At 48.5% G+C, this 23,767-nt stretch overlaps 5 protein-coding genes across 19 annotated transcripts in view; 2 read left to right on the top strand and 3 right to left on the bottom strand.

Moving 5' to 3' along the window:
• Nucleotides 1–2,352: 2,352 nt before the first annotated feature.
• On the top strand, nucleotides 2,353–3,621 carry XCR1 (X-C motif chemokine receptor 1). The gene has a single exon (XM_015854024.3). It carries the CDS (start codon nucleotides 2,456–2,458, stop codon nucleotides 3,467–3,469), a length of 1,014 nt encoding a protein of 337 aa, XP_015709510.1. The 5' UTR covers nucleotides 2,353–2,455; the 3' UTR covers nucleotides 3,470–3,621.
• A 1,822-nt stretch (nucleotides 3,622–5,443) lies between these two features.
• Nucleotides 5,444–8,088, bottom strand: LOC146762089 (uncharacterized). The gene has a single exon (XM_085540890.1). The coding sequence runs from the start codon at nucleotides 6,373–6,375 to the stop codon at nucleotides 5,518–5,520; it is 858 nt and encodes a 285-aa protein (XP_085397016.1). The 5' UTR covers nucleotides 6,376–8,088; the 3' UTR covers nucleotides 5,444–5,517.
• Nucleotides 8,089–8,396: 308 nt separating this feature from the next.
• Nucleotides 8,397–11,157, bottom strand: LOC146762088 (uncharacterized). The gene has a single exon (XM_085538226.1). The coding sequence runs from the start codon at nucleotides 9,442–9,444 to the stop codon at nucleotides 8,587–8,589; it is 858 nt and encodes a 285-aa protein (XP_085394352.1). The 5' UTR covers nucleotides 9,445–11,157; the 3' UTR covers nucleotides 8,397–8,586.
• Nucleotides 11,156–14,400, bottom strand: LOC146762087 (uncharacterized). Its single transcript, XM_085538224.1, has one exon. It carries the CDS (start codon nucleotides 12,511–12,513, stop codon nucleotides 11,656–11,658), a length of 858 nt encoding a protein of 285 aa, XP_085394350.1. The 5' UTR covers nucleotides 12,514–14,400; the 3' UTR covers nucleotides 11,156–11,655.
• Nucleotides 14,401–19,278: 4,878 nt separating this feature from the next.
• Nucleotides 19,279–23,767, top strand: part of FYCO1 (FYVE and coiled-coil domain autophagy adaptor 1) — a 45,872-nt gene continuing 41,383 nt past the window's right edge. For 12 of the 15 annotated variants that reach the window (XR_014943620.1, XM_085540520.1, XM_085540519.1 and 9 more), the window contains exon 1: nucleotides 19,279–19,363. The gene's annotated coding sequence lies outside the window, so the exon portion shown is untranslated. The other 3 variants (XM_085540522.1, XM_085540513.1, XM_085540515.1) reach the window with 3 other exon arrangements.

The following is a 23,767-nucleotide window of genomic DNA, read 5'->3' as shown; positions in this document are numbered from 1 at the left end:
TTTACAAAAAATGATCTCGTCATTGGTTCTACAATTCTGTGGTTCAGCTCAGAGGCTTGGTTTGGGATAGAAGACAGCATCCCACTCAAAGGCAGTGTAAGAATGCAAATGTCAGATATTTCCCCACCTTCAAACTCTAGAAGAGAGGAAACTACTGCAAAACTGTAACAAAGAGCTCTGGGGTGTGTTTCCATCTTTTGGGAAAGGAGAAGTTGGAGAGAGAAGAAAAGATCACAACCTCTTCCTCATTGTAACAAAACAAGAATAAAAAAAAAAAGACTGCTGCCAATTTTACCTCCATGGCCACTTTGGATGAGGGGGAAGGCTGCTCCTTCAGCAGTGCAGCAATAGCCCTTCAGTTGCAGCTAACAAATGTCATTCTTTGTCCTGGCTCTTTATCTGATGTGTTCATACCTCCCCAGACATGGATTTCCATAGGGCTGATGTCCAGGACTGAGAGGCAGAGCTCAAAGGCAGTGAGGCTGATTAGGAGTTGAGTTTTTAGTACGTGTATCACCTGCCTTGTGAAACCCATGGGGCACAGGTGTGAGCACCAGCCTCAGAAAACAACCCCAACTCCAGCACAGATTCTCCTTTAAAGATTGGGTAATGCTGGTTTTGGATTTTATTTTTGCTTAACTAGGCCTTTTGGGGACTGCGTAGAACTGAACTGGCCAAGGAAAGCCTGGCTGACTTCTCATGGGAAAAAAGCTGTGATTTTTATGGCCAATAAAACAAACAAACAAATAAATAAATAGTCACATTTAAGTGGTTTTTTTTTTTCCTCTCTGTTCCAAACTGAAATAAAAATATGTTTAAGGAAGCAGCTAGCCGGAGAACACACATTGATTTTCTGACTTCACCTTTGCTTCCAGGGTAGGGAAAGAGCAAAACAGCCCACAAAACCAGCTAACTTTTTATACCAAGAAACCTGGAGAACAGGCTATGAAGCTATGAAGCTCTATCAGGAGGTTGAATAAAGTGGCCCCGAGATGCTCCATAGGTAACTCCCATCACTACTGCATAGCATGGTAGGGGACTTCTTTGCAAGCCTCTCTGCTGTATTCCCCACTCCTAGCAAGGATATCATTCCTCCTTCATATCCTCCTAATGAGGATATTCCTGATGAGGGTGAGCTTAACCTTTTCACTTTTTCAGTGTAATGCTCCCTTTCTAAGGGAGCTGTCTCGCCTGTCTCTGTGCTTGAAAAATAACAACAATAGCAAAGACCAGCTGACAGAGGAAGTCTAGCTGAATTTTCAAAGACAAACAAAACTGAATTAGAGGCCTCTAATAATAACACTTCCACATTTCTTTGTGATATTTTTTAACTCTAATACTCAAAGACAGATCAGTTCGTCCTGCGTGCCTCAAGATGGCAGCACGGCACCGCCGGAGGACCGCAGGGTCCTGTTCCCAACATGACAGTGCCTGTGGTGACAGATGTGGCAGGGCTGCTCGCTTCCACGGGCCTCCTGCAAACAAACACTCCGCGTGTCGCGTCCAGAACCGGGCAGCTACATCCCTGATGCTGTCAGCTCTGGCTGACCATAGCCACCCACGAGTGCAAGAGCATCAGCAGCTGGGCTGCCCTTTCCTGCTGCAGGCACAATCTTTCATCTCTTCAGTCTCCTCCTGATTGTAGCAGACAGATTCCTCTTTCCATAACCCAAAAGTGAAATTGGTACCAACATGATTTTTGCCTGAATGGTGAAATTTCTTTCTTGTGACTGCACTTCCAAATAAGTTAGTGGCAGGTCTCTCACCAGCTTCAGTCACACTGGGATTCACAGAATCGTACAAGTTGGAAGGGACCTCTGGAGGTCATCATACTATTAATTTTTCTATGCCTATTTCTATACCTATTTTAGGCCAGTTTCATGAAGAAACAAGGCCAGTGCGGCCATGCTACCCTTGTATGTCCACCTGGCCAAATCTCATTCATCCTCCAAGTCCCAATAACTTTTGATAGTGTTGGCCGGTTTCAACCATTGAGCTGAGATCACATTCCTACCTGCAATCAGGCTGGCAGGCAGGTGAAGCTGCTAGAAGGAGGTGTCAGCTGGTCTGTATCATTCCGGACTACCTAAAAAACAGTAACAGATCTGAAAGTCTTGGCACCCGAGGTTCTTACGTTAAAAAGTATTTGTATTGTAAAAGTTTAACAATTAGTATCGTAGCATCTGCCTTAGTCATTAAAGATATTGATGTTGTCTTGAGGATCTTTAGGATCTACCTGTTTGTGCTCTAGTTGTTAAGAGGAAATGACTCTGTTCTATCCCAAAAATAGGACAAATAAAAAAGTTTCACTGCTTCTTTTCTTCTCAAAACAGAAGCATCCAGAATGGGAGTTTTGTTTTCTTATCACTTTTCACAGACATTTTAACTCCAGTGGTGCTTAGTGTTTGCGGAGTTTGCAGAGTTCCAGTGTTTCTGCTGGAGTTTGCAGAGACAAATGGATGAAGAACAGTATCCATCTGGTTGGGAAGACAATTACTCCTTTGAATACTTTCTTAATGAAAGCAACGTCTGCGAAATGGGAAACTATTTTACATTTTACACCCATTTAACTACTGTTCTCTATACTCTGGCATTTTTGCTCAGCCTGCTGGGAAACACTCTGGTGTTGTGGATCCTGTTCAAATACGAAAACCTTACATCTTTAACAAACATCTTCATCATGAATCTTTGCGTCTCTGACTTAGTCTTCTCCTGCATGCTGCCATTCTGGGCAGTGGACCAGACCTTCGGGTGGATTTTTGGTGAGTTCCTTTGCAAGGCAGTGAATGCCATTTTCTCCGTTGGCTACTACAGTGGTGTTTTCTTTCTAACTCTCATGACTATTTTACGGTACTTGTACGTCGTGAACCCTCTTTCTACTCTGAGATCTCAGACACAGTACTGTGGTTCTCTGGTGTGCTTGTTTGTTTGGACTTGCAGCATTTTAATTGTGGTTCCTGAGATGATTCACACCACAGTGGTAGAAACCTTGGAAGAGGTCAGTGCCTGTGATTATGATGACTGGAAATGGAAAAAAGTGGACATTTATCAACGAAACATACTCTTCCTGATTTCCTTTGGGATTATCGTATTCTGTTACATCAACATACTGATAATTCTGCTTGGAACAAGATCTCGCAGAAAGCAGAGAACTGTGAAGCTCATCCTTGTTATTGTGGTGGCTTTCTTCCTGAGCTGGGCACCTTACAACATCCTCAGTTTTCTGACTACTTTTCCACCGCCTTCCTGTCAGTATGAAAAAGACATCGTCCTTGCCTTTCACATCAGCCGTAAAATTGCTTTCTCCCATTGCTGCCTCAATCCCGTGCTCTATGCATTTGCTGGAGTCAAGTTCAAGAGGCACTTGTTTCGTTTATGCAGACAGTATTTACCCTGTGGCGATGAAGTCTCCAGCCCCCGGATTGGCTCTCAAGGCAAATTCCACTATGAAGATGCATCCATCTACTGAAGGGAGACCACACTATTGGCACTATTAGTCTAGGATGAACTTTCAGATTTTAAAGGTCAGGCATGAGCTCCAATTCTTAAAGTCCCTTCCTTGGGAAAGTGGCAAATTTTGTCTTTGCAAACATATTGTATGTGGGAAATGATTAAAATTATATTTGCAGGAGGCTGGAGAAGCCAATAAGTGACCTCAGTGGTTTGTAAGTCTTATCTTTATGCTTTTTGGCACAGTGATACAAAAGAACGTTTGCTTTTTCCTTTTGGAGTTAAAACTTCAGGTCCTAATGTGAACATTGGTGTGCTTTTCTTTCTTGATTTTAATTGTTTATAGCATGGACACTTTAGCATTTCTGTAGCTTTTAATGCCTCACAGCATTTGTCAGTGCTGAACTCACTGATTTTCTCTGCACGAAAATGTTCATCGACCTGTTGGCAGGCAAATATATATGAAGCCAAGAGAACATAAAAAGCTTTGTTTTTTGACCTGCTTCACACCTGTCTATATACTGTATATGCCTTTATCTCTGATGTATGTGAACATCTTATAAATGCTTATGAAAAGTCAATAATTGTAACAGAAGCACAAACTATTTAAACAGTCCTGCCCTGCTCACATTTTAACAAGGTATTCAAATCTGCTTGTAGCTTAAGCATATATCTGAGCATGTAAAGGTGATGTGAAATATTATCCAATCCTACTGTTGTCTATCATAACCAGAAGTAACTCATGTAGAGATTTCTTCTACTGGTACTAATAAAGTGATACTAATAAAGGTTCAGAAATTCAAATGAATATTACATTGTCACTTTTGTTTTCTGCCTTTGAGAACTACCTATGAGAGCTGAAGTATTTTCTGGTCTTCTTATCCATGATGTGCTTCAGCGACCTACCTGTCTTGGTCACCTTCCACTGGACTCACTTGAGTCAATCTCTCTCTTCTATTGAAGGCCCCAGACTGGATTTGATAGGGCACTTGTGACTGCATGAGCATCAGGTAGAGGTGAGTAATGCTTTCCCTCAACCTTCGGGGCTGTACATTGTAAGACTTCACCACAGCAAGGGCACTTAACTGTGTTTTGTTCAACTAGTTGTCCACTTGAACTACCAGATCTTTTCCAGCAGAGCTGATCTCTGGTAAGGAGCACTGGGAGCTATGTCTGTTGTAAAGAGAAAATGCTTTGGCATAGCTTCTGTCTTTGTTTATATGCATATTACTGAAACCATAGGATAGTCTTACTGCATGTCTAGGGATGGACAGCTGAGGATTCTCATTACAGACTCACCTGAAAAATGTCTTTCTTTCTGGCACTTCCGGGAACGTGGAAAATACAGACTGCTCTGGGTAAACTGTAATGCTCAGAGGACTTGAATCTTTAATTTCACAGAATAAATCAACTATATTTTTGGTTTGAGCAAATGAAGAACTGAGAGAAAAAACTTTGTGAAGTGAAAAGGGTGAAATTAATCGCTTTTAGAAACTAAAGTCTGTTTTAGGGAAGGGAATGGGATCAGGTTAGGTGGTTGCACTCTTACATCTGGCACTTGGTACTATGACTTGTACAGTGCCAGGAGCACCTTAGTGCAGGATGGCGCCTCTAATCTTAATTGGAAATGGCAGTTCAGTGGACATGCTCTTCCTGCTCTAATTAAGCCCATATAAAGCTTAACCCTATGGAATGGGAGAAAAATCAGCTTCTCCTGAAAGCTCTCAGCTGGACTGTGTTTCTCTGCCTGCTTGTCTTATTTCAGTAGGTCCACGCAAAGCTAAGCATCACTACCATAAGTAAGTTTCACAAGTGCCAGCAGCACTCCAGCACCAGCACACATTCCTGGGCTTTCCCCATCACTGCTGCCCAATCAATCTAAACTGAGAAAGAAGCATGGGTAGGATGGGTAGGAACAGCAACGCCAGCAGTCTTGTCAATAACACACGGACTTTTTGTTCTTAGTTGTAAGGGATGTTTATTAGGTATTATAAGCAGCAGGCCGAGAGGCAGATGTTGGGCTCCCAGCCCGCCGGAGCCGTGCTGTGACGGCACTGCGGTGCCAGCCTAGTGCCGCCGCTGGGGCCGCCTCTTGCAGGGCGGCGCAGAGTCCTGGGGGCTGCTGCGGGCCTTCCTCTTCGGGGGGCGCCGGGGCCCCCCAGACGAGCGGTCCCTGCCCTGGGAAGAGGGGCCCTCTGTGGCCGCCTGCCCTGGCTCCGTGCTGGGCCCTACGGTGCTGGTGGAGCGGCCTGGGCCCGAGGCAGGAGGCTCCTGATGGGAGGTGCTGGTGCTGGTGCTGGCTGCAGGACTGTCCTCCCTCCCTCCAGCAGCACGGGTGTCCTGGTGGTCCAGCTGGTGGCGGATGGTGGGGCCGTACAGGGCTGCAGCGGTGCCGATGAGCCTTCTGACGAAGGGCACCACGTCACCACTGGTGGTCATCTGCAGCGCCTGCACCAAGGCCTCCTGGTCCAGCCCGTGCTGGCACAGGAAGTTCACGGTGGTGCACTGTGCCACGTAGACTTCCCACCAGTCGTCGCTGGACACCTGCTGGATCTCTTCCTGCAGCCATTGGAGCAGGGGTCCGAGGTCTTCCGGATGTTGCTGGAAGAAGGCAGCCCAGACCTCGGCTGGGAAGTTGTGCTCAGCTGGGATGAGCACCGGCTCTGCAGGCCCCTGCTCGTCCTGCAGGCCGTCACCTGAGTGCGCTGCGGGCTGCGGGACAGCACACTCCAGGTAATCCTCTTCCGACCTCACCGAGTATCGGATGGTGGCGACTTTGTGCCCGCATACGGCACAACTCGGTTTCTTCTGTGCCCACCAGATGGCACAGCCGTAGCACAGCTGGTGCTGGCAGGGGGTCACGAATGCGACATCCTCCCGTACTTGCCCGCAGATGGGGCAGGTCCAGTTGGATGTCGCGTCCATGGCCCGGGCTGTGCGGTGGGCTGGGGAGAGCTGAGGTCGGGAAGCTGCTCCCCTCACAGGTGCTGCAGCAGGCAGAAAGATGGTGTCACCAACTGCAAAAGACAGAGAGAGGCCACGGTCACTCACTGTCCCAGTCTCTCATCAGCAAACCCTCCCGGTCCCTGTTCCCCTCCAGCCACTGCGGGGACCATGTCCCCACGGGCATAGGCCGGCCTGGGGAAGGGCCCTCAAGAAGCACCCCGAGCTTCTGGCGTCAGGCATTGCCACGCTGCCCACCTGCGCTGCTGCACGCTCCTCTCCTTGATGTCCCAGACTCCTGCTACCAGCAGGGTCGGGGTACAGCACAAGAGGCTCTGGCTCGGTGGCTGAGTGCTGCGCAAGCAACACCCAGATCACTTTCCAGCTCCTAAACTCGCCCTGTCCACACTCCAGTCCTCGCACACTCGCTCGGTTGGAGGCCAGGCACGAACTGCTGGGCTGGGCTGCTGCGCCCGCATTGGAGCAGCGTGGGCCAAGCAGTCACAATCCATCGCACGGAGATGTCACAGACCAGGGCTTGGCCGTGTTGCCGGGCCTCGCCTTCACTGGGGGACATCACCGCTCGTCCCACAGCGATGCCATCATCCACTGCTTGGTCATCACTGTGCGCCGGCCTCACCTGCTGCATGTGTGCCAGCAGCACTCCAGCCCAGCACAAGTTCCTGGGTTTTCCGCAGTGCTGCTGCCCACTCCATGTAACCCCCCACCTCTTCTGTGTTTGGCATCCATGTTTCACACCAATTTCCCGGGCCTGGGCCTTGTCTTCCCGCACGCCCCATCTGGTAGCTCTGGCCGTGGCCATGGCACACAGCCCCAGGCTCATACAGCAAGGGGGTTTATTATTCCATAAAATGTCATACTTCCCTCTGTCTCTTGCTGTAGGAGATCTTGGAGATCTTTTCCGGCCTTCGTGATTCTATGATTCTGTGCTACCCAAGATCGCTGTTGAGCGAACCGTTCACTTCAGTGGAACACAAGGTCGTCACTGTCCCCAGCATGGTCACCATTCATTTATTTAAGCATTTATCTTTTCTCTTCAACCTTAAGTGCAGTGCTCTGGTCTGCTGAAAAGCCAGCCACTGCAGAAAAAGCATAGGGCTGCTAATTAGCTGGAGGAGGGTAGTAAATGGGGACCACATTGGACTAGAACAGAGGACTAGAATTACTCATACATTTTCATCACTGAGATGCTGAGTAGCCACTGGGGCAACTGTGTGTGCTTGTCAGAGTGCTGTGGAATTAACTGGCCACCAGTGAGTAGGATGTGTGTGTGTGCCTTGCCTGAATATGGCCATCTGTGTGAGATCGCAGGGCATTCCCAGCTCCTTTTGTTCAGTAACTACACAGGGTTTGCTTGCAGCATAGCCCGTGCACTTCCAGTACCAGGCCTGCAGTGGTGACTTGACACACATCAGGGATCGCTATCCTGATCCTTCTTAGTCTGTGAAATGTGGTGAAATAAAAGCCTAACGTGCTTCATGTGTAACTACTGGTCTGTTGCTGCACAGCTGATGTTGCCACATCTGCACCGAGTGGACGAGTTGGCTCTGCTGACTTCTCGACTGAGGTGCCAGAATGTTTGTTACAGGTGCGCCTGCTGAAGCTTTTCACTGCACAGAATTTCTCATATTAAGCTGTTCTGTGCTTTCAAATATCACAGAATTCAAGCCAAAGGTCATGATGAAATTGAAGGATTTCAAAAATTAAGGAGATCACTCATGGCAGTGTGCTGTTATTGGGTTGGAGTTTGATTCTTTAGAGTTCCGTGTGTTTTCCTTCCTCTGATGAATTCCAGCATTACTCACAGTGGGATGGTTTGGGACGGGATCTGATTTTGTGATGTCATCACAAAATGTCATCACATGTCATTGCAATTGGTCCCTCATCTGCTCTCTGGGGTCTTTGTCTCTTTTATTAGTAATATCAGGAGTGCTGATTTATGGTCATGTCACCAAAGATGAAATTTAACACCCCCTATTTATCAGGACTGAAATATGGAGCATGGGTAGCGTGGGTAGGAACAGCAACGCCAGCAATCTTGTCAATAACACACGGACTTTTTGTTCTTAGTTGTAAGGGATGTTTATTAGGTATTATAAACAGCAGGCCGAGAGGCAGATGTTGGGCTCCCAGCCCGCCGGAGCCGTGCTGTGACGGCACTGCGGTGCCAGCCTAGTGCCGCCGCCGGGGCCGCCTCTTGCAGGGCGGCGCAGAGTCCTGGGGGCTGCTGCGGGCCTTCCTCTTCGGGGGGCGCCGGGGCCCCCCAGACGAGCGGTCCCTGCCCTGGGAAGAGGGGCCCGCTGTGGCCGCCTGCCCTGGCTCCGTGCTGGGCCCTGCAGTGCTGGTGGAGCGGCCTGGGCCCGAGGCAGGAGGCTCCTGATGGGAGGTGCTGGTGCTGGTGCTGGCTGCAGGACTGTCCTCCCTCTCTCCAGCAGCACGGGCGTCCTGGTGGTCCAGCTGGTGGCGGATGGTGGGGCCGTACAGGGCTGCAGCGGTGCCGATGAGCCTTCTGACGAAGGGCACCACGTCACCACTGGTGGTCATCTGCAGCGCCTGCACCAAGGCCTCCTGGTCCAGCCCGTGCTGGCACAGGAAGTTCACGGTGGTGCACTGTGCCACGTAGACTTCCCACCAGTCGTCGCTGGACACCTGCTGGATCTCTTCCTGCAGCCATTGGAGCAGGGGTCCGAGGTCTTCCGGATGTTGCTGGAAGAAGGCAGCCCAGACCTCGGCTGGGAAGTTGTGCTCAGCTGGGATGAGCACCGGCTCTGCAGGCCCCTGCTCGTCCTGCAGGCCGTCACCTGAGTGCGCTGCGGGCTGCGGGACAGCACACTCCAGGTAATCCTCTTCCGACCTCACCGAGTATCGGATGGTGGCGACTTTGTGCCCGCATACGGCACAACTCGGTTTCTTCTGTGCCCACCAGACGGCACAGCCGTAGCACAGCTGGTGCTGGCAGGGGGTCACGAATGTGACATCCTCCCGTACTTGCCCGCAGATGGGGCAGGTCCAGTTGGATGTCGCGTCCATGGCCCGGGCTGTGCGGTGGGCTGGGGAGAGCTGAGGTCGGGAAGCTGCTCCCCTCACAGGTGCTGCAGCAGGCAGAAAGATGGTGTCACCAACTGCAAAAGACAGAGAGAGGCCACGGTCACTCACTGTCCCAGTCTCTCATCAGCAAACCCTCCCGGTCCCTGTTCCCCTCCAGCCACTGCGGGGACCATGTCCCCACGGGCATAGGCCGGCCTGGGGAAGGGCCCTCAAGAAGCACCCCGAGCTTCTGGCGTCAGGCATTGCCACGCTGCCCACCTGCGCTGCTGCACGCTCCTCTCCTTGATGTCCCAGACTCCTGCTACCAGCAGGGTCGGGGTACAGCACAAGAGGCTCTGGCTCGGTGGCTGAGTGCTGCGCAAGCAACACCCAGATCACTTTCCAGCTCCTAAACTCGCCCTGTCCACACTCCAGTCCTCGCACACTCGCTCGGTTGGAGGCCAGGCACGAACTGCTGGGCTGGGCTGCTGCGCCCGCATTGGAGCAGCGTGGGCCAAGCAGTCACAATCCATCGCACGGAGATGTCACAGACCAGGGCTTGGCCGTGTTGCCGGGCCTCGCCTTCACTGGGGGACATCACCGCTCGTCCCACAGCGATGCCATCATCCACTGCTTGGTCATCACTGTGCGCCGGCCTCACCTGCTGCATGTGTGCCAGCAGCACTCCAGCCCAGCACAAGTTCCTGGGTTTTCCGCAGTGCTGCTGCCCACTCCATGTAACCCCCCACCTCTTCTGTGTTTGGCATCCATGTTTCACACCAATTTCCCGGGCCTGGGCCTTGTCTTCCCGCACGCCCCATCTGGTAGCTCTGGCCGTGGCCATGGCACACAGCCCCAGGCTCATACAGCAAGGGGGTTTATTATTCCATAAAATGTCATACTTCCCTCTGTCTCTTGCTGTAGGAGATCTTGGAGATCTTTTCCGGCCTTCGTGATTCTATGATTCTGTGCTACCCAAGATCGCTGTTGAGCGAACCGTTCACTTCAGTGGAACACAAGGTCGTCACTGTCCCCAGCATGGTCACCATTCATTTATTTAAGCATTTATCTTTTCTCTTCAACCTTAAGTGCAGTGCTCTGGTCTGCTGAAAAGCCAGCCACTGCAGAAAAAGCATAGGGCTGCTAATTAGCTGGAGGAGGGTAGTAAATGGGGACCACATTGGACTAGAACAGAGGACTAGAATTACTCATACATTTTCATCACTGAGATGCTGAGTAGCCACTGGGGCAACTGTGTGTGCTTGTCAGAGTGCTGTGGAATTAACTGGCCACCAGTGAGTAGGATGTGTGTGTGTGCCTTGCCTGAATATGGCCATCTGTGTGAGATCGCAGGGCATTCCCAGCTCCTTTTGTTCAGTAACTACACAGGGTTTGCTTGCAGCATAGCCCGTGCACTTCCAGTACCAGGCCTGCAGTGGTGACTTGACACACATCAGGGATCGCTATCCTGATCCTTCTTAGTCTGTGAAATGTGGTGAAATAAAAGCCTAACGTGCTTCATGTGTAACTACTGGTCTGTTGCTGCACAGCTGATGTTGCCACATCTGCACCGAGTGGACGAGTTGGCTCTGCTGACTTCTCGACTGAGGTGCCAGAATGTTTGTTACAGGTGCGCCTGCTGAAGCTTTTCACTGCACAGAATTTCTCATATTAAGCTGTTCTGTGCTTTCAAATATCACAGAATTCAAGCCAAAGGTCATGATGAAATTGAAGGATTTCAAAAATTAAGGAGATCACTCATGGCAGTGTGCTGTTATTGGGTTGGAGTTTGATTCTTTAGAGTTCCGTGTGTTTTCCTTCCTCTGATGAATTCCAGCATTACTCACAGTGGGATGGTTTGGGACGGGATCTGATTTTGTGATGTCATCACAAAATGTCATCACATGTCATCGCAATTGGTCCCTCATCTGCTCTCTGGGGTCTTTGTCTCTTTTATTAGTAATATCAGGAGTGCTGATTTATGGTCATGTCACCAAAGATGAAATTTAACACCCCCTATTTATCAGGACTGAAATATGGAGCATGGGTAGCGTGGGTAGGAACAGCAACGCCAGCAATCTTGTCAATAACACACGGACTTTTTGTTCTTAGTTGTAAGGGATGTTTATTAGGTATTATAAACAGCAGGCCGAGAGGCAGATGTTGGGCTCCCAGCCCGCCGGAGCCGTGCTGTGACGGCACTGCGGTGCCAGCCTAGTGCCGCCGCCGGGGCCGCCTCTTGCAGGGCGGCGCAGAGTCCTGGGGGCTGCTGCGGGCCTTCCTCTTCGGGGGGCGCCGGGGCCCCCCAGACGAGCGGTCCCTGCCCTGGGAAGAGGGGCCCGCTGTGGCCGCCTGCCCTGGCTCCGTGCTGGGCCCTGCAGTGCTGGTGGAGCGGCCTGGGCCCGAGGCAGGAGGCTCCTGATGGGAGGTGCTGGTGCTGGTGCTGGCTGCAGGACTGTCCTCCCTCCCTCCAGCAGCACGGGCGTCCTGGTGGTCCAGCTGGTGGCGGATGGTGGGGCCGTACAGGGCTGCAGCGGTGCCGATGAGCCTTCTGACGAAGGGCACCACGTCACCACTGGTGGTCATCTGCAGCGCCTGCACCAAGGCCTCCTGGTCCAGCCCGTGCTGGCACAGGAAGTTCACGGTGGTGCACTGTGCCACGTAGACTTCCCACCAGTCGTCGCTGGACACCTGCTGGATCTCTTCCTGCAGCCATTGGAGCAGGGGTCCGAGGTCTTCCGGATGTTGCTGGAAGAAGGCAGCCCAGACCTCGGCTGGGAAGTTGTGCTCAGCTGGGATGAGCACCGGCTCTGCAGGCCCCTGCTCGTCCTGCAGGCCGTCACCTGAGTGCGCTGCGGGCTGCGGGACAGCACACTCCAGGTAATCCTCTTCCGACCTCACCGAGTATCGGATGGTGGCGACTTTGTGCCCGCATACGGCACAACTCGGTTTCTTCTGTGCCCACCAGACGGCACAGCCGTAGCACAGCTGGTGCTGGCAGGGGGTCACGAATGTGACATCCTCCCGTACTTGCCCGCAGATGGGGCAGGTCCAGTTGGATGTCGCGTCCATGGCCCGGGCTGTGCGGTGGGCTGGGGAGAGCTGAGGTCGGGAAGCTGCTCCCCTCACAGGTGCTGCAGCAGGCAGAAAGATGGTGTCACCAACTGCAAAAGACAGAGAGAGGCCACGGTCACTCACTGTCCCAGTCTCTCATCAGCAAACCCTCCCGGTCCCTGTTCCCCTCCAGCCACTGCGGGGACCATGTCCCCACGGGCATAGGCCGGCCTGGGGAAGGGCCCTCAAGAAGCACCCCGAGCTTCTGGCGTCAGGCATTGCCACGCTGCCCACCTGCGCTGCTGCACGCTCCTCTCCTTGATGTCCCAGACTCCTGCTACCAGCAGGGTCGGGGTACAGCACAAGAGGCTCTGGCTCGGTGGCTGAGTGCTGCGCAAGCAACACCCAGATCACTTTCCAGCTCCTAAACTCGCCCTGTCCACACTCCAGTCCTCGCACACTCGCTCGGTTGGAGGCCAGGCACGAACTGCTGGGCTGGGCTGCTGCGCCCGCACTGGAGCAGCGTGGGCCAAGCAGTCACAATCCATCGCACGGAGATGTCACAGACCAGGGCTTGGCCGTGTTGCCGGGCCTCGCCTTCACTGGGGGACATCACCGCTCGTCCCACAGCGATGCCATCATCCACTGCTTGGTCATCACTGTGCGCCGGCCTCACCTGCTGCATGTGTGCCAGCAGCACTCCAGCCCAGCACAAGTTCCTGGGTTTTCCGCAGTGCTGCTGCCCACTCCATGTAACCCCCCACCTCTTCTGTGTTTGGCATCCATGTTTCACACCAATTTCCCGGGCCTGGGCCTTGTCTTCCCGCACGCCCCATCTGGTAGCTCTGGCCGTGGCCATGGCACACAGCCCCAGGCTCATACAGCAAGGGGGTTTATTATTCCATAAAATGTCATACTTCCCTCTGTCTCTTGCTGTAGGAGATCTTGGAGATCTTTTCCGGCCTTCGTGATTCTATGATTCTGTGCTACCCAAGATCGCTGTTGAGCGAACCGTTCACTTCAGTGGAACACAAGGTCGTCACTGTCCCCAGCATGGTCACCATTCATTTATTTAAGCATTTATCTTTTCTCTTCAACCTTAAGTGCAGTGCTCTGGTCTGCTGAAAAGCCAGCCACTGCAGAAAAAGCATAGGGCTGCTAATTAGCTGGAGGAGGGTAGTAAATGGGGACCACATTGGACTAGAACAGAGGACTAGAATTACTCATACATTTTCATCACTGAGATGCTGAGTAGCCACTGGGGCAACTGTGTGTGCTTGTCAGAGTGCTGTGGAATTAACTGGCCACCAGTGAGTAGGATGTGTGTGTGTGCCTTGCCTGAATATGGCCATCTGTGTGAGATCGCAGGGCATTCCCAGCTCCTTTTGTTCAGTAACTACACAGGGTTTGCTTGCAGCATAGCCCGTGCACTTCCAGTACCAGGCCTGCAGTGGTGACTTGACACACATCAGGGATCGCTATCCTGATCCTTCTTAGTCTGTGAAATGTGGTGAAATAAAAGCCTAACGTGCTTCATGTGTAACTACTGGTCTGTTGCTGCACAGCTGATGTTGCCACATCTGCACCGAGTGGACGAGTTGGCTCTGCTGACTTCTCGACTGAGGTGCCAGAATGTTTGTTACAGGTGCGCCTGCTGAAGCTTTTCACTGCACAGAATTTCTCATATTAAGCTGTTCTGTGCTTTCAAATATCACAGAATTCAAGCCAAAGGTCATGATGAAACTGAAGGATTTCAAAAATTAAGGAGATCACTCATGGCAGTGTGCTGTTATTGGGTTGGAGTTTGATTCTTTAGAGTTCCGTGTGTTTTCCTTCCTCTGATGAATTCCAGCATTACTCACAGTGGGATGGTTTGGGACGGGATCTGATTTTGTGATGTCATCACAAAATGTCATCACATGTCATTGCAATTGGTCCCTCATCTGCTCTCTGGGGTCTTTGTCTCTTTTATTAGTAATATCAGGAGTGCTGATTTATGGTCATGTCACCAAAGATGAAATTTAACACCCCCTATTTATCAGGACTGAAATATGGAGCATGGGTAGCGTGGGTAGGAACAGCAACGCCAGCAATCTTGTCAATAACACACGGACTTTTTGTTCTTAGTTGTAAGGGATGTTTATTAGGTATTATAAACAGCAGGCCGAGAGGCAGATGTTGGGCTCCCAGCCCGCCGGAGCCGTGCTGTGACGGCACTGCGGTGCCAGCCTTTCCTGGGCTTTCTCCAGCAATTTTTCCCACTCCTTTTCACACCCCACCTCTTTTGTGCTTGGCATCCATGTTTCACACCAATCTCTGGGCCTTGGGCCTCGTCTTCCCGCACGCCCCATCTGGTAGCTCTGGCCATGGCCTTGGCACACAGCCCCAGGCTCATAAAGCAATAAATATTATTTTATTTGTTCAATAAAATTTCATACTTCCCTCTGTCTCTTGCAGTAGGGGATCTTGAAGTTCTTTTCCAGCCTTCATGGTTCTCTGATTTTGTGCTACCCAAGATCGCTCTGATTTAGGGGCTGAGGAAAACCTCCTTTGTTAATGAAGTTTCACTGCCATTGTATGGAATCTGTTGTAAGATTTGGTTATCAAGTAGTTTGAAGAAGGTAAAATAAGTAACAATATTCTGTCCAAGTATTTAGTTGGATATCTTGCTTAGTAATCTGATGTAAAGGAATGTTACATGGTTTTGAATTATGCAAGATTAAAAAAAAAACATTTTTTCCTTTTCTTTTTTTTTTATTTTTTAATTTTTTTTAGGATATGGTAGTTTTTATCAGTAAGTGGATAAATTCTATTCTGGTACAGAAGACTGCGCTTTAGCCATTTTCATAAGCCATCTTGGCTTATGAACTGAACTTCAGTGACTAAAGAACAACTGCAAATATTAGGCACAATGTAACAGGCAAAACTGTAGAGTAAAAAAGTCACTTCTTTCAACGAATGTCTTGTTCTTCTATTTTGCAAGAGATACAAAACAGAAGTCAAATGCACATACATCAAGTTCTCAGCACTGAGTCGAGAGATTGTAGTGCATTACCAACAACGGTTCAGCTGTACCTGATCTCCAGACAAAGGTACTTTATCATTCTTACACCTTCACACATATGGAGAACATATCTACTGCCACAGAACTACACAACCTCTTTGGAATTTCTGAATGTAAGTCCATCTGTAAATGACCCCCTCCCCCCCAAAAAATACAAAACCACATTCTTGCTTTTACAAATTCAAAAGATGGAAAGATTCTGACCAGTCTCTCGCAGCTGAAATATACTTCCTCAAACAGAAATTAAAAAATCAACACTACTGGGAAGTAAACATAATAAACTTTTTAACTAACTGGAAGAAGAAAAGGAGAGTACTTGAGAATGATAAAAATACTTATGCAAGAAGTTACCTTTGCATCTTCTGTTCCAGGATCTGATCTGCTGCATTTTTCCTCATGAAAATCTCCAGTTCTCTCCAATTTTTTCATGGTCTGAAATGTAATTCAGTTTATTCAGAGAGACAATTTAGATCTACCAGATCATCATGCACTACTGTTGCTTGTTGAACTTACTTATGGATCGCTACCCATTTTTAACCACTGAAGTGGTTCTCCATTGCTGAGATGCATTCTGTTTCTCTCCACTGAAATTCCACCAAGTGACAAGAGACAGTCCTATGATTAAGACCATTACATTTTCAGATATTAAACTTATACCTTTTTCTTTTCACTGCCCTATACCACAGAAATACATAATTGCCAAAATAATTGTGATCTCAGGCCTTCTGCTGAATGCTGCTGAAGACCACGCTCCTCATCTGGGTTCCTTCCCACTGCAGATCCTCACAATGTGTTCTGTACATACATGACATAGAAACATCAAAGCTTGTCTAATGGTAAGGTTGGCTGGAATGAGTTTTGCACCCAGTATGTAAAAATGCTGGGTCTGCTGCCTCTAGCAATCATCACTAGCTGATCAGTGGTTGCTCCTAATTCCAATGTTCTCAGATGGAAATCAGTCTCAGAAGCTGGACTGATATAAGCAGAACATTCTTCCAAGTCCCTCAGGCAACTCGTCTAATATGCCAGATCTGCTTCAAGGGGTCTTCTAGAACTCTGTTCATTTTGTTTTGCTTGCCTCTACTTTTATACCTATCAACAATCATTTTCTTTTTGTCCAAACAGAATGCAAAACAGAATGCAAACAAATGCAAAACAAGTAAGTCCAAAGCTCTCTCCCCACAGTCACAGAAAGCCTCTGATGATGAACAGCAGCTTGTTGTTCAGTCCAGCTACAATGGTATGTTAATCTGCTGAGGGTGACCAGGGAAGCTGAGAGTGTTACCCTCATAAAATACCTCAGGTGCCTAGTGGAAGCAAAACCAGCCCTGGTTATTACATATGGAGCTCAGTTAACATAGTTTAGTAAAGATATTTTCTAATCAATGAGGCACCAAACTGTTGTCAGTATGACCTGGATGATGACAGTGTATAACTGTACTTTCTGATGAGCTAGGCTGTGTGAATTGGCTTGTCTCCATAGGGGAAGCTCTTCCCACATAAAGAGTGCCTTCGTGCAAATGTATATATCATCATTAAAACCAAAGGTTTCGACATTTATTTGCTGAAATGGCTTCTATTGCCACCAAAATGCAATAATAATAATATTTAGAAGTAAACCTTATTCAAAATCTATCTTTGAAGAATCACTTGGTGTAAAAGGACTGCAGCCAGCATTAGACCTAAGCTCAGCTTCCAACGTTGGAGGTTGATTTTAGCCTTTGTATCTTGGCCTACTTGAACAGAATCTCAAGGATACAATACAATCTTTTCGTGACTCTTAGCTATTGAAATGCATACATTTATGGAATACATGTGCAACCACTTGTAAAACATTCCATCAACTTAGTCAAAAGATTTTTCCCAACAAAGGCTTTCTTTTTTTTTGCAGTGACTGGCATTATTTTTCTTGGGCTGGTGACAATGATAATGCTTTCCATCTATAGTTTATGAAGAAGTTAACCAACAGATTTTCTCAAAATAAAACCAAAGAAAAACAACATAAAAAGGAAACTCCTTTGTTAATAAGAAATTAGAAAACACGGAAAATCCTAAGGAAGTGTTGGTCAGCTATGGACTTACCTGGAAGTAATATATGTGGACACTTTTATCTATAGAGGCAGACGATAATTCAATAACAAACGTCAATAATGAAATACTTCTGAAAGTAGCTAGCCACTACATTAAAAAGCAGGAACAATCCATTGTGCTTGATTATATGTGAGCAACTGAACCACACAGAGATTTTGAAAGTGTGTAAAACCTCCACTGTAATGAAATCATTTGGGATCTGATTTATCGTCATTTGCAACTGGGGTTACTTTTGGAAGACACCCAGTTGTCTATAGATCAATGGAAAACAACCATTTGTTTTCAGCAGATGCTTCTGGTTGTGTACTGCATGATACAAGCATGCCAATAGAAGTCAGCCTAAAGGTTGGTTGGAACAATGTAAGCCATTTTATGAGTCATGTGCTCAAAACACACATAGCCCCATAACCTGCACTTTTGAGGACATTAAAATACTTCCCAGATATTCAAAATCATACCTGAGGTGAAGACTGCTCACCAAAACTTTAAGGTCATTCCATCATCCTTATGTTGAAGATGAGAAAAATGCAGATGATGAAGTTGTGTCAGTGACTACATACCAAGTGTATTTCCTTGGAGTCCTGAAAATAGGATGCTTTGATCTTATGGCTGCCACAGCTGAAGTTTAACAATAATATAGTCACATGCATTGCTACAAGAATCGATGACAAACTGCTTGGTCACAAGTTTTATTTCAAACTGTGTATTTAACAAGTCAATGATGATGAGAAAAAAACAACCACAAATGAACTCATTTAAATAGAAAAATGTAGTCAACTTCAGGCACTGTGAAAGAAATGTCTGTATGTGTGATAGAAAAAGAGTGGAAGTAGCTTCTTTGTGGAAGGACATGCTTGTGCCAGGAGGTGTGGGAGCACACTGCCAGTAATACACATCAGTAAGTAATCTTATCTTCCAGTTTCACACCAGCTTTCTCCCCATCTCTTAGAAATTAGGAGAAATCTCAGACAGAGCAGTGCTGCAGTGGCACAGGCTGCCCAGGGAGGTGGTGCAGTCACCGTCCATGGAGGTGTTCAATAAGTGCATGGATATGGCACTGAGGGATGTGGTCAGTGTGTGTGGTGGGAGTGGGTTGGTAGTTGGACAAAGAGGAGAGGGTTTTTCCAGCCTGAATTGTTGTATGATTTTATGATTCTATTCTATGATTGCAATATATGGTCTTCATCAATCCCTTTTGATCCCTACTGCTGCCTTACGACTGTGGGAAAAGTGTTTTCTTTTCGTCAATAGGAACAGAAAGAGGAACTGTGCTATGTACCAGCTTAATTGAGCACAGTCTCAAAGTCACTTCAGTTGTGCATGCAAAGAGCTTGATGAAGTGATGGATAAGCAAAACAAAACAAACAAATTACATTGAGCTGTACAAGAAGTGATAATGGGCAATATAAGGATAAATTACACTTCCGACGGGCGACATGGAGCAAGGTTGCTAACAGGACACAAGAAACCAATCTCTAAAACCACCCCAACCCCTCAGCTCGATGGGAGAGCGGCAATTTTATTCCTGCAAATGCATCTAACCCCCTTTATTTTCACTCCGTCGCCTCCCCGAGGCCGCCTCCCGGCCCGGCCCGGCCCTACCCGGCCCGTCCTCCCGCAGCGGCCTCACGGGAGCTGTAGGCGGCGGCGGGCGGACAGCGGCACCGGAGCGTCCCGCAGCGCCCTCCCCGCGACATGGCGGCCGCCGCGCAGGTACCGGAGGGACAGACCCGCCCGAGGGGGAGCGGAGGGCGGCGGGGCCGGTGGGGGAGAGGCGGCTGCGGGGAGGGGGAAGGAAGTTCGGCGGCTCCCACTTGTTGCCGCCGCGGCCCGGCTACGGGGGGAGGAGCCGCGGGGACGGGGGATCAACACTGCGGGCCCCGGGGCGGGGAGAGCGCGGGGCAGCTGGGCCTGCCGCAGTTGGGGCGGCCCGGTGTGGCCCAGCTGCCCGGGGTGCCGTCGCTGCAGCCCGAGCCGTGATTTTGTTCCAGCGTAAACACCTCTGTCTGTTCGCCCCTAAATGTCGCCCCACAGCAGGTCCGGCCGTTCCCCTGGACGGGCACTGCTGCTGTCGGAGGAGCAGAGTCACGGGGCCGGGCTAGAAACCAAACACCGGCCTGCGCGGTGCCTCACCGGGTGCGCAGTGCTGACACACAAATATTTGCCTCGGCCCTAATCCCGCTTGCCCTTGTGTCGGCAAATCTCTGTCGGATGACAGGGAGAGTTTTGCTTGGCCGGTCTGTCTCCAGACCAGGTGCCAGGATCGCAGCCAGCCCCCCTCCCGTACGTTGTGCAACACGCAGCAGGGAGAATAAACCAGGCTTTGGCGAAACGCGTGACCGCCTTCGCTCTTGGGATTCTCCTCTAATAGAGTTCCGGCAGCGGTGAGTCAGTGCGGGAAGAGGCTGTGCAGTTTGCAGGCTGCTGGGCACGCTGCTGCCCCAGCTGACGGGTGAGGAACGTGGGTCCCTGCCTGTTTGCTGGATGGGTTTGTCGTCACAGCGAGCCCGGCTGGGTTTTGCCAGCGTAAAGGTTTGTTTGGCGTTTAGAGTTGGTCGGCTGTAACTGCCACGCTCCCCTGTGCACCGAGTTACTTCCCAAGTGTAAACAAAGGAGAAAGAGCAGCAGACGTTCTGCCTTTACATTCTAAGTATCGAAAGTGGCTGTTTGGTTTTATTCAGCTCTGACGGAGGCAGGCTGTGGTTAAACGTTCAGCGTAAAGCCCGGTCACATTCTTGTCAGTAACATGGCAGAGTCTTCTGGTGGTGTATTTCTTGTTTTCAGTTCTGATGTTGTGCAGCAGGAGTGCAGGAAGAGAACACGTATTCCAACAGTCTTCCTATCCTAGTACATATATTCAGCAGTGTTTTGTGCAAACATAATTGTACTACTTCTTCTGAAGGGCCAGTTAGTTCATTATGAAGCCTGCTTTTCTTTTACACAGGAGCCTCTTGTTCAGCACCTGACAATAATGAAAGGGTGTATTATGTTTACAGTCCCTCTTTCTGCTGTCAGACCATTACATAAAAGGAATGGGAAGTCTCTTTTCCTTTCATGTTTTTCCATAGCAATTCCATTTTCTCCAGAGAGTGGTGACTGCTTGTGTCCAACAGTGCTAAACTTGTAGTAATCTGAAGTTTGTTGCTCAGATACATTTGGAAGGCTTTGCATTTTGTAACACTGATAGAAGGAATGGAAAATGACATGCACAGTCTCTCAGCCTCAAAATACATGGATGAAACCTGCACACCAGCGTTCTATAGTTTTTGATTGTATAGTGACTTAAGCAGAGATGTTTGTTAACCTGCATGTATGTCCACCACGACATTTAATTTACTACTGGGAAGGAGGATGGGCACACAAAAGGTCTCTTTACTGCTGCGAGCCAGCGTAGATTTTGAAAGTGAACAGGTTGGATCAGGCTCTCCTTGAACAACTTGGCATTTGTGGGCTTGGCATCTGTGGGCCTGTCTGTTCCCAGCAGGTGTGGAGATTACAGTACTCTACGGACTTCCTAAGGCTTCCTAAATCTTTGGGGTTTGTAACTGCAGTTCCTCCTTCTCCTCTGGAATGGTGACCACCAATGGGAGACTCTGGAAAAAAATGGGGAGAGAGGAAATGCTTCCTACTGCAGAGGAAAGAAACCAGGAATCTTTGCTTATTGGCCCAAGGGTAGCATGATTCACCCAGCAACCAGCCAGCCTCAGTTGTCCTAGCCTGGTTTTTGCTTGCTGTGCTTGCCTCCTGTTTGATCTGCATTGGCGTGACCAAAACCTGTAATTTTTAGCATTGCTTGTTGCTCATTCTCTGGGAATTACATAGGTGAGGAGTTGCCCCAGGAAGCTACCACTCCTTTTGGCTGGATGGGCGACAGGTGGAGTGCTACATGAGGACTGTTCTCAGCACCCATCTGCCACACTTCTCAGAGCTATTAGTTGGAGGCAGCCTTTTTAAGCGCGTTTGAAATCTCTGCTTGGAGGTACAGCGTGGAGCAGTAGATACCAAGGTAAAAAATCCTGCTGAGCCAAGCCCATATTCGAATGGAGGCAGTTCAGAGTTGTGGTGTGATCATTGCTGCTTTTAACACTCCTAAAGTCTGAGAGGTGCCTGAGATGTGTTGGTCAGGCCAGGCTTGCTGAGGATGTTAATATGGCATCTGTTTCTCAACTTTGGTGAGCTGAAAACGAGATTTTTTGAAGGTCCCAGACTCGTATGGTGAGCAAGTTGAGCATCATGAGTTGTTAGCACTCCTCTACAGCTAGAAGGCCTCTACTTTTTCTAATTCTACAGGTATCTTTGCTTTTCAGAGTGGTATCTGAGCATATGGTGCTTGGCTTGAAGAATGTGTAAAAGAGATCTCAATAGTTGGGTGAGTTGTGGGGAGGAAGAGTGGCTTGGAAAAGTGAGGCTGTAAAGGGGAAAAAGTCTTCACTTTTGAATGGTACTTCTCAGCTCACCAGTTGAGGTGAGAGGGATGTATTTCTCCATAAAATAGGTTTGGAACAGCCGAGGAGGAGCCAGCCTCTGGGAGAGACATGGTATGGTTAATTTAGGGGTGCTCATAAATATGGCATGGATTTCCTGACATGGGATGAGATGTGGTGTGCCTTAGAGAGAAAGGACAGATGAGTTTGTTGAGAGCGATACTAGTGTGATTCCTGTTATCAGAGGAGCACTCTTCTCTTTATGAACTGACCGCTTCCTCAAAAAACAATTTATCTCGCCATGAAACAGGGTTGTTTTTGTCAGATAAATACAGGCACATCCTTGTTTGTAGCTGCTGAAAGCAGTCATTTGGTTTCACACTGTTCAACAGTTACCAATATGAGGAGTATTGGAGGCAATACACTGTGGTCTCTACATTAGGAAACAGTGTCCCTGGCGTAACACGTCTGTCCTGTGCGTCCATTTGTTGTGATGTTTTAGACAGGGTTACATTAAGCCTTAAAGGCCTGATTTGGTAGGTACAGTGTTAAAAGAAGCTGATAGATTTGCTAGCTCTCCATACTAAGGGTTAAAGTTTACTATCTTATGGAGTTCTTAGAATGCCACTGATAAATAAACCCAGATGTGTTGTTCGTTTTTTCTAAGAACCATTTTCAAATACAAGGAGTAAAACAGAGAATGCAGACCAGTTGTCCCATAGCATGGTGAAATTTGCACAGAGATCATCCATAACTTTACTGACTCATTGGTGGCTGTCCTGATAGGGACATATGTTTATATGTCCAAACACTTCAGAACAAGGTTTTCATGTATGATAGCAGTGCGAAGATGGGAAGGGAATCCAGCATAGGTTTGCTGTGTATTCTCCTGCAACCTGCTTGTAGTACTAGAAGAAGTAAAAAATATTGTCTGAAACCCATATTTTTTTCTAATTGAAATGTGAAGTTTTGTTGGTATAGAAAATGAAGGGGGAAGATTCAATCAGAAAGAGAATTTCACTTCTCGAAATGGAAACTAACTTCAAAACTCAGAAACTTTAGCTGATGTTCAGGCCTTGCTTGCCTTTTGCTTTTAGTCATCCAATCCATCCAGTGTGCCTTTTTAGCAGCCACCTATCTTTATGTGGTACTAAAGCACAAATGTAGCACTAAAGCTACCCAGCTGAGTTGCATTTCTGTGTGCTTGAGAACAGTCATGCTGTCTGTTTGGCAGTTTACCTCAGACTCTTCTTTGATGCAAATGGTTCTTCAGTGTAATAGATGTGCAAGTGTCTGTATAGTACCCTGTGAGCAAAGCTAGCAACACAGCTACAGTGAGATCCACTGGGGCAACATATTTCTTGCAACATCAAAATAATTTTTCCAGGCAATTACTGGGATGAAATTACTAAACTAAATCGGTAGTTTTGCTGTCCTGAGAGGCAGACTTTCTTTTCTTACTTCTTGCATTGTCTTGCTGTGATATTTCTGTACAGTGTTCTTTAATCTGTGTTTAGTTTGTTTTCCTCTGTTATATTCCACATGCATTGGAATATATTCCTACAATCACTGGTCAGTATCTGTATTTCTGGGACAATTCTTGGTCACATTACACAAAGGAATAACACGGTTAATAATATGACTCATGGACATAAGATTTCGCTCAGTGCCAGCACTTGCCTGTTTTGTTTCA

Source organism: Coturnix japonica, chromosome 2 (genome assembly GCF_054131305.1).
Source record: "Coturnix japonica strain WE chromosome 2, WE-NBRP24, whole genome shotgun sequence".
In the NCBI taxonomy this organism is placed as follows: Eukaryota; Metazoa; Chordata; class Aves; order Galliformes; family Phasianidae; genus Coturnix; species Coturnix japonica.
This window is presented reverse-complemented; position numbering and strand designations above follow the sequence as displayed.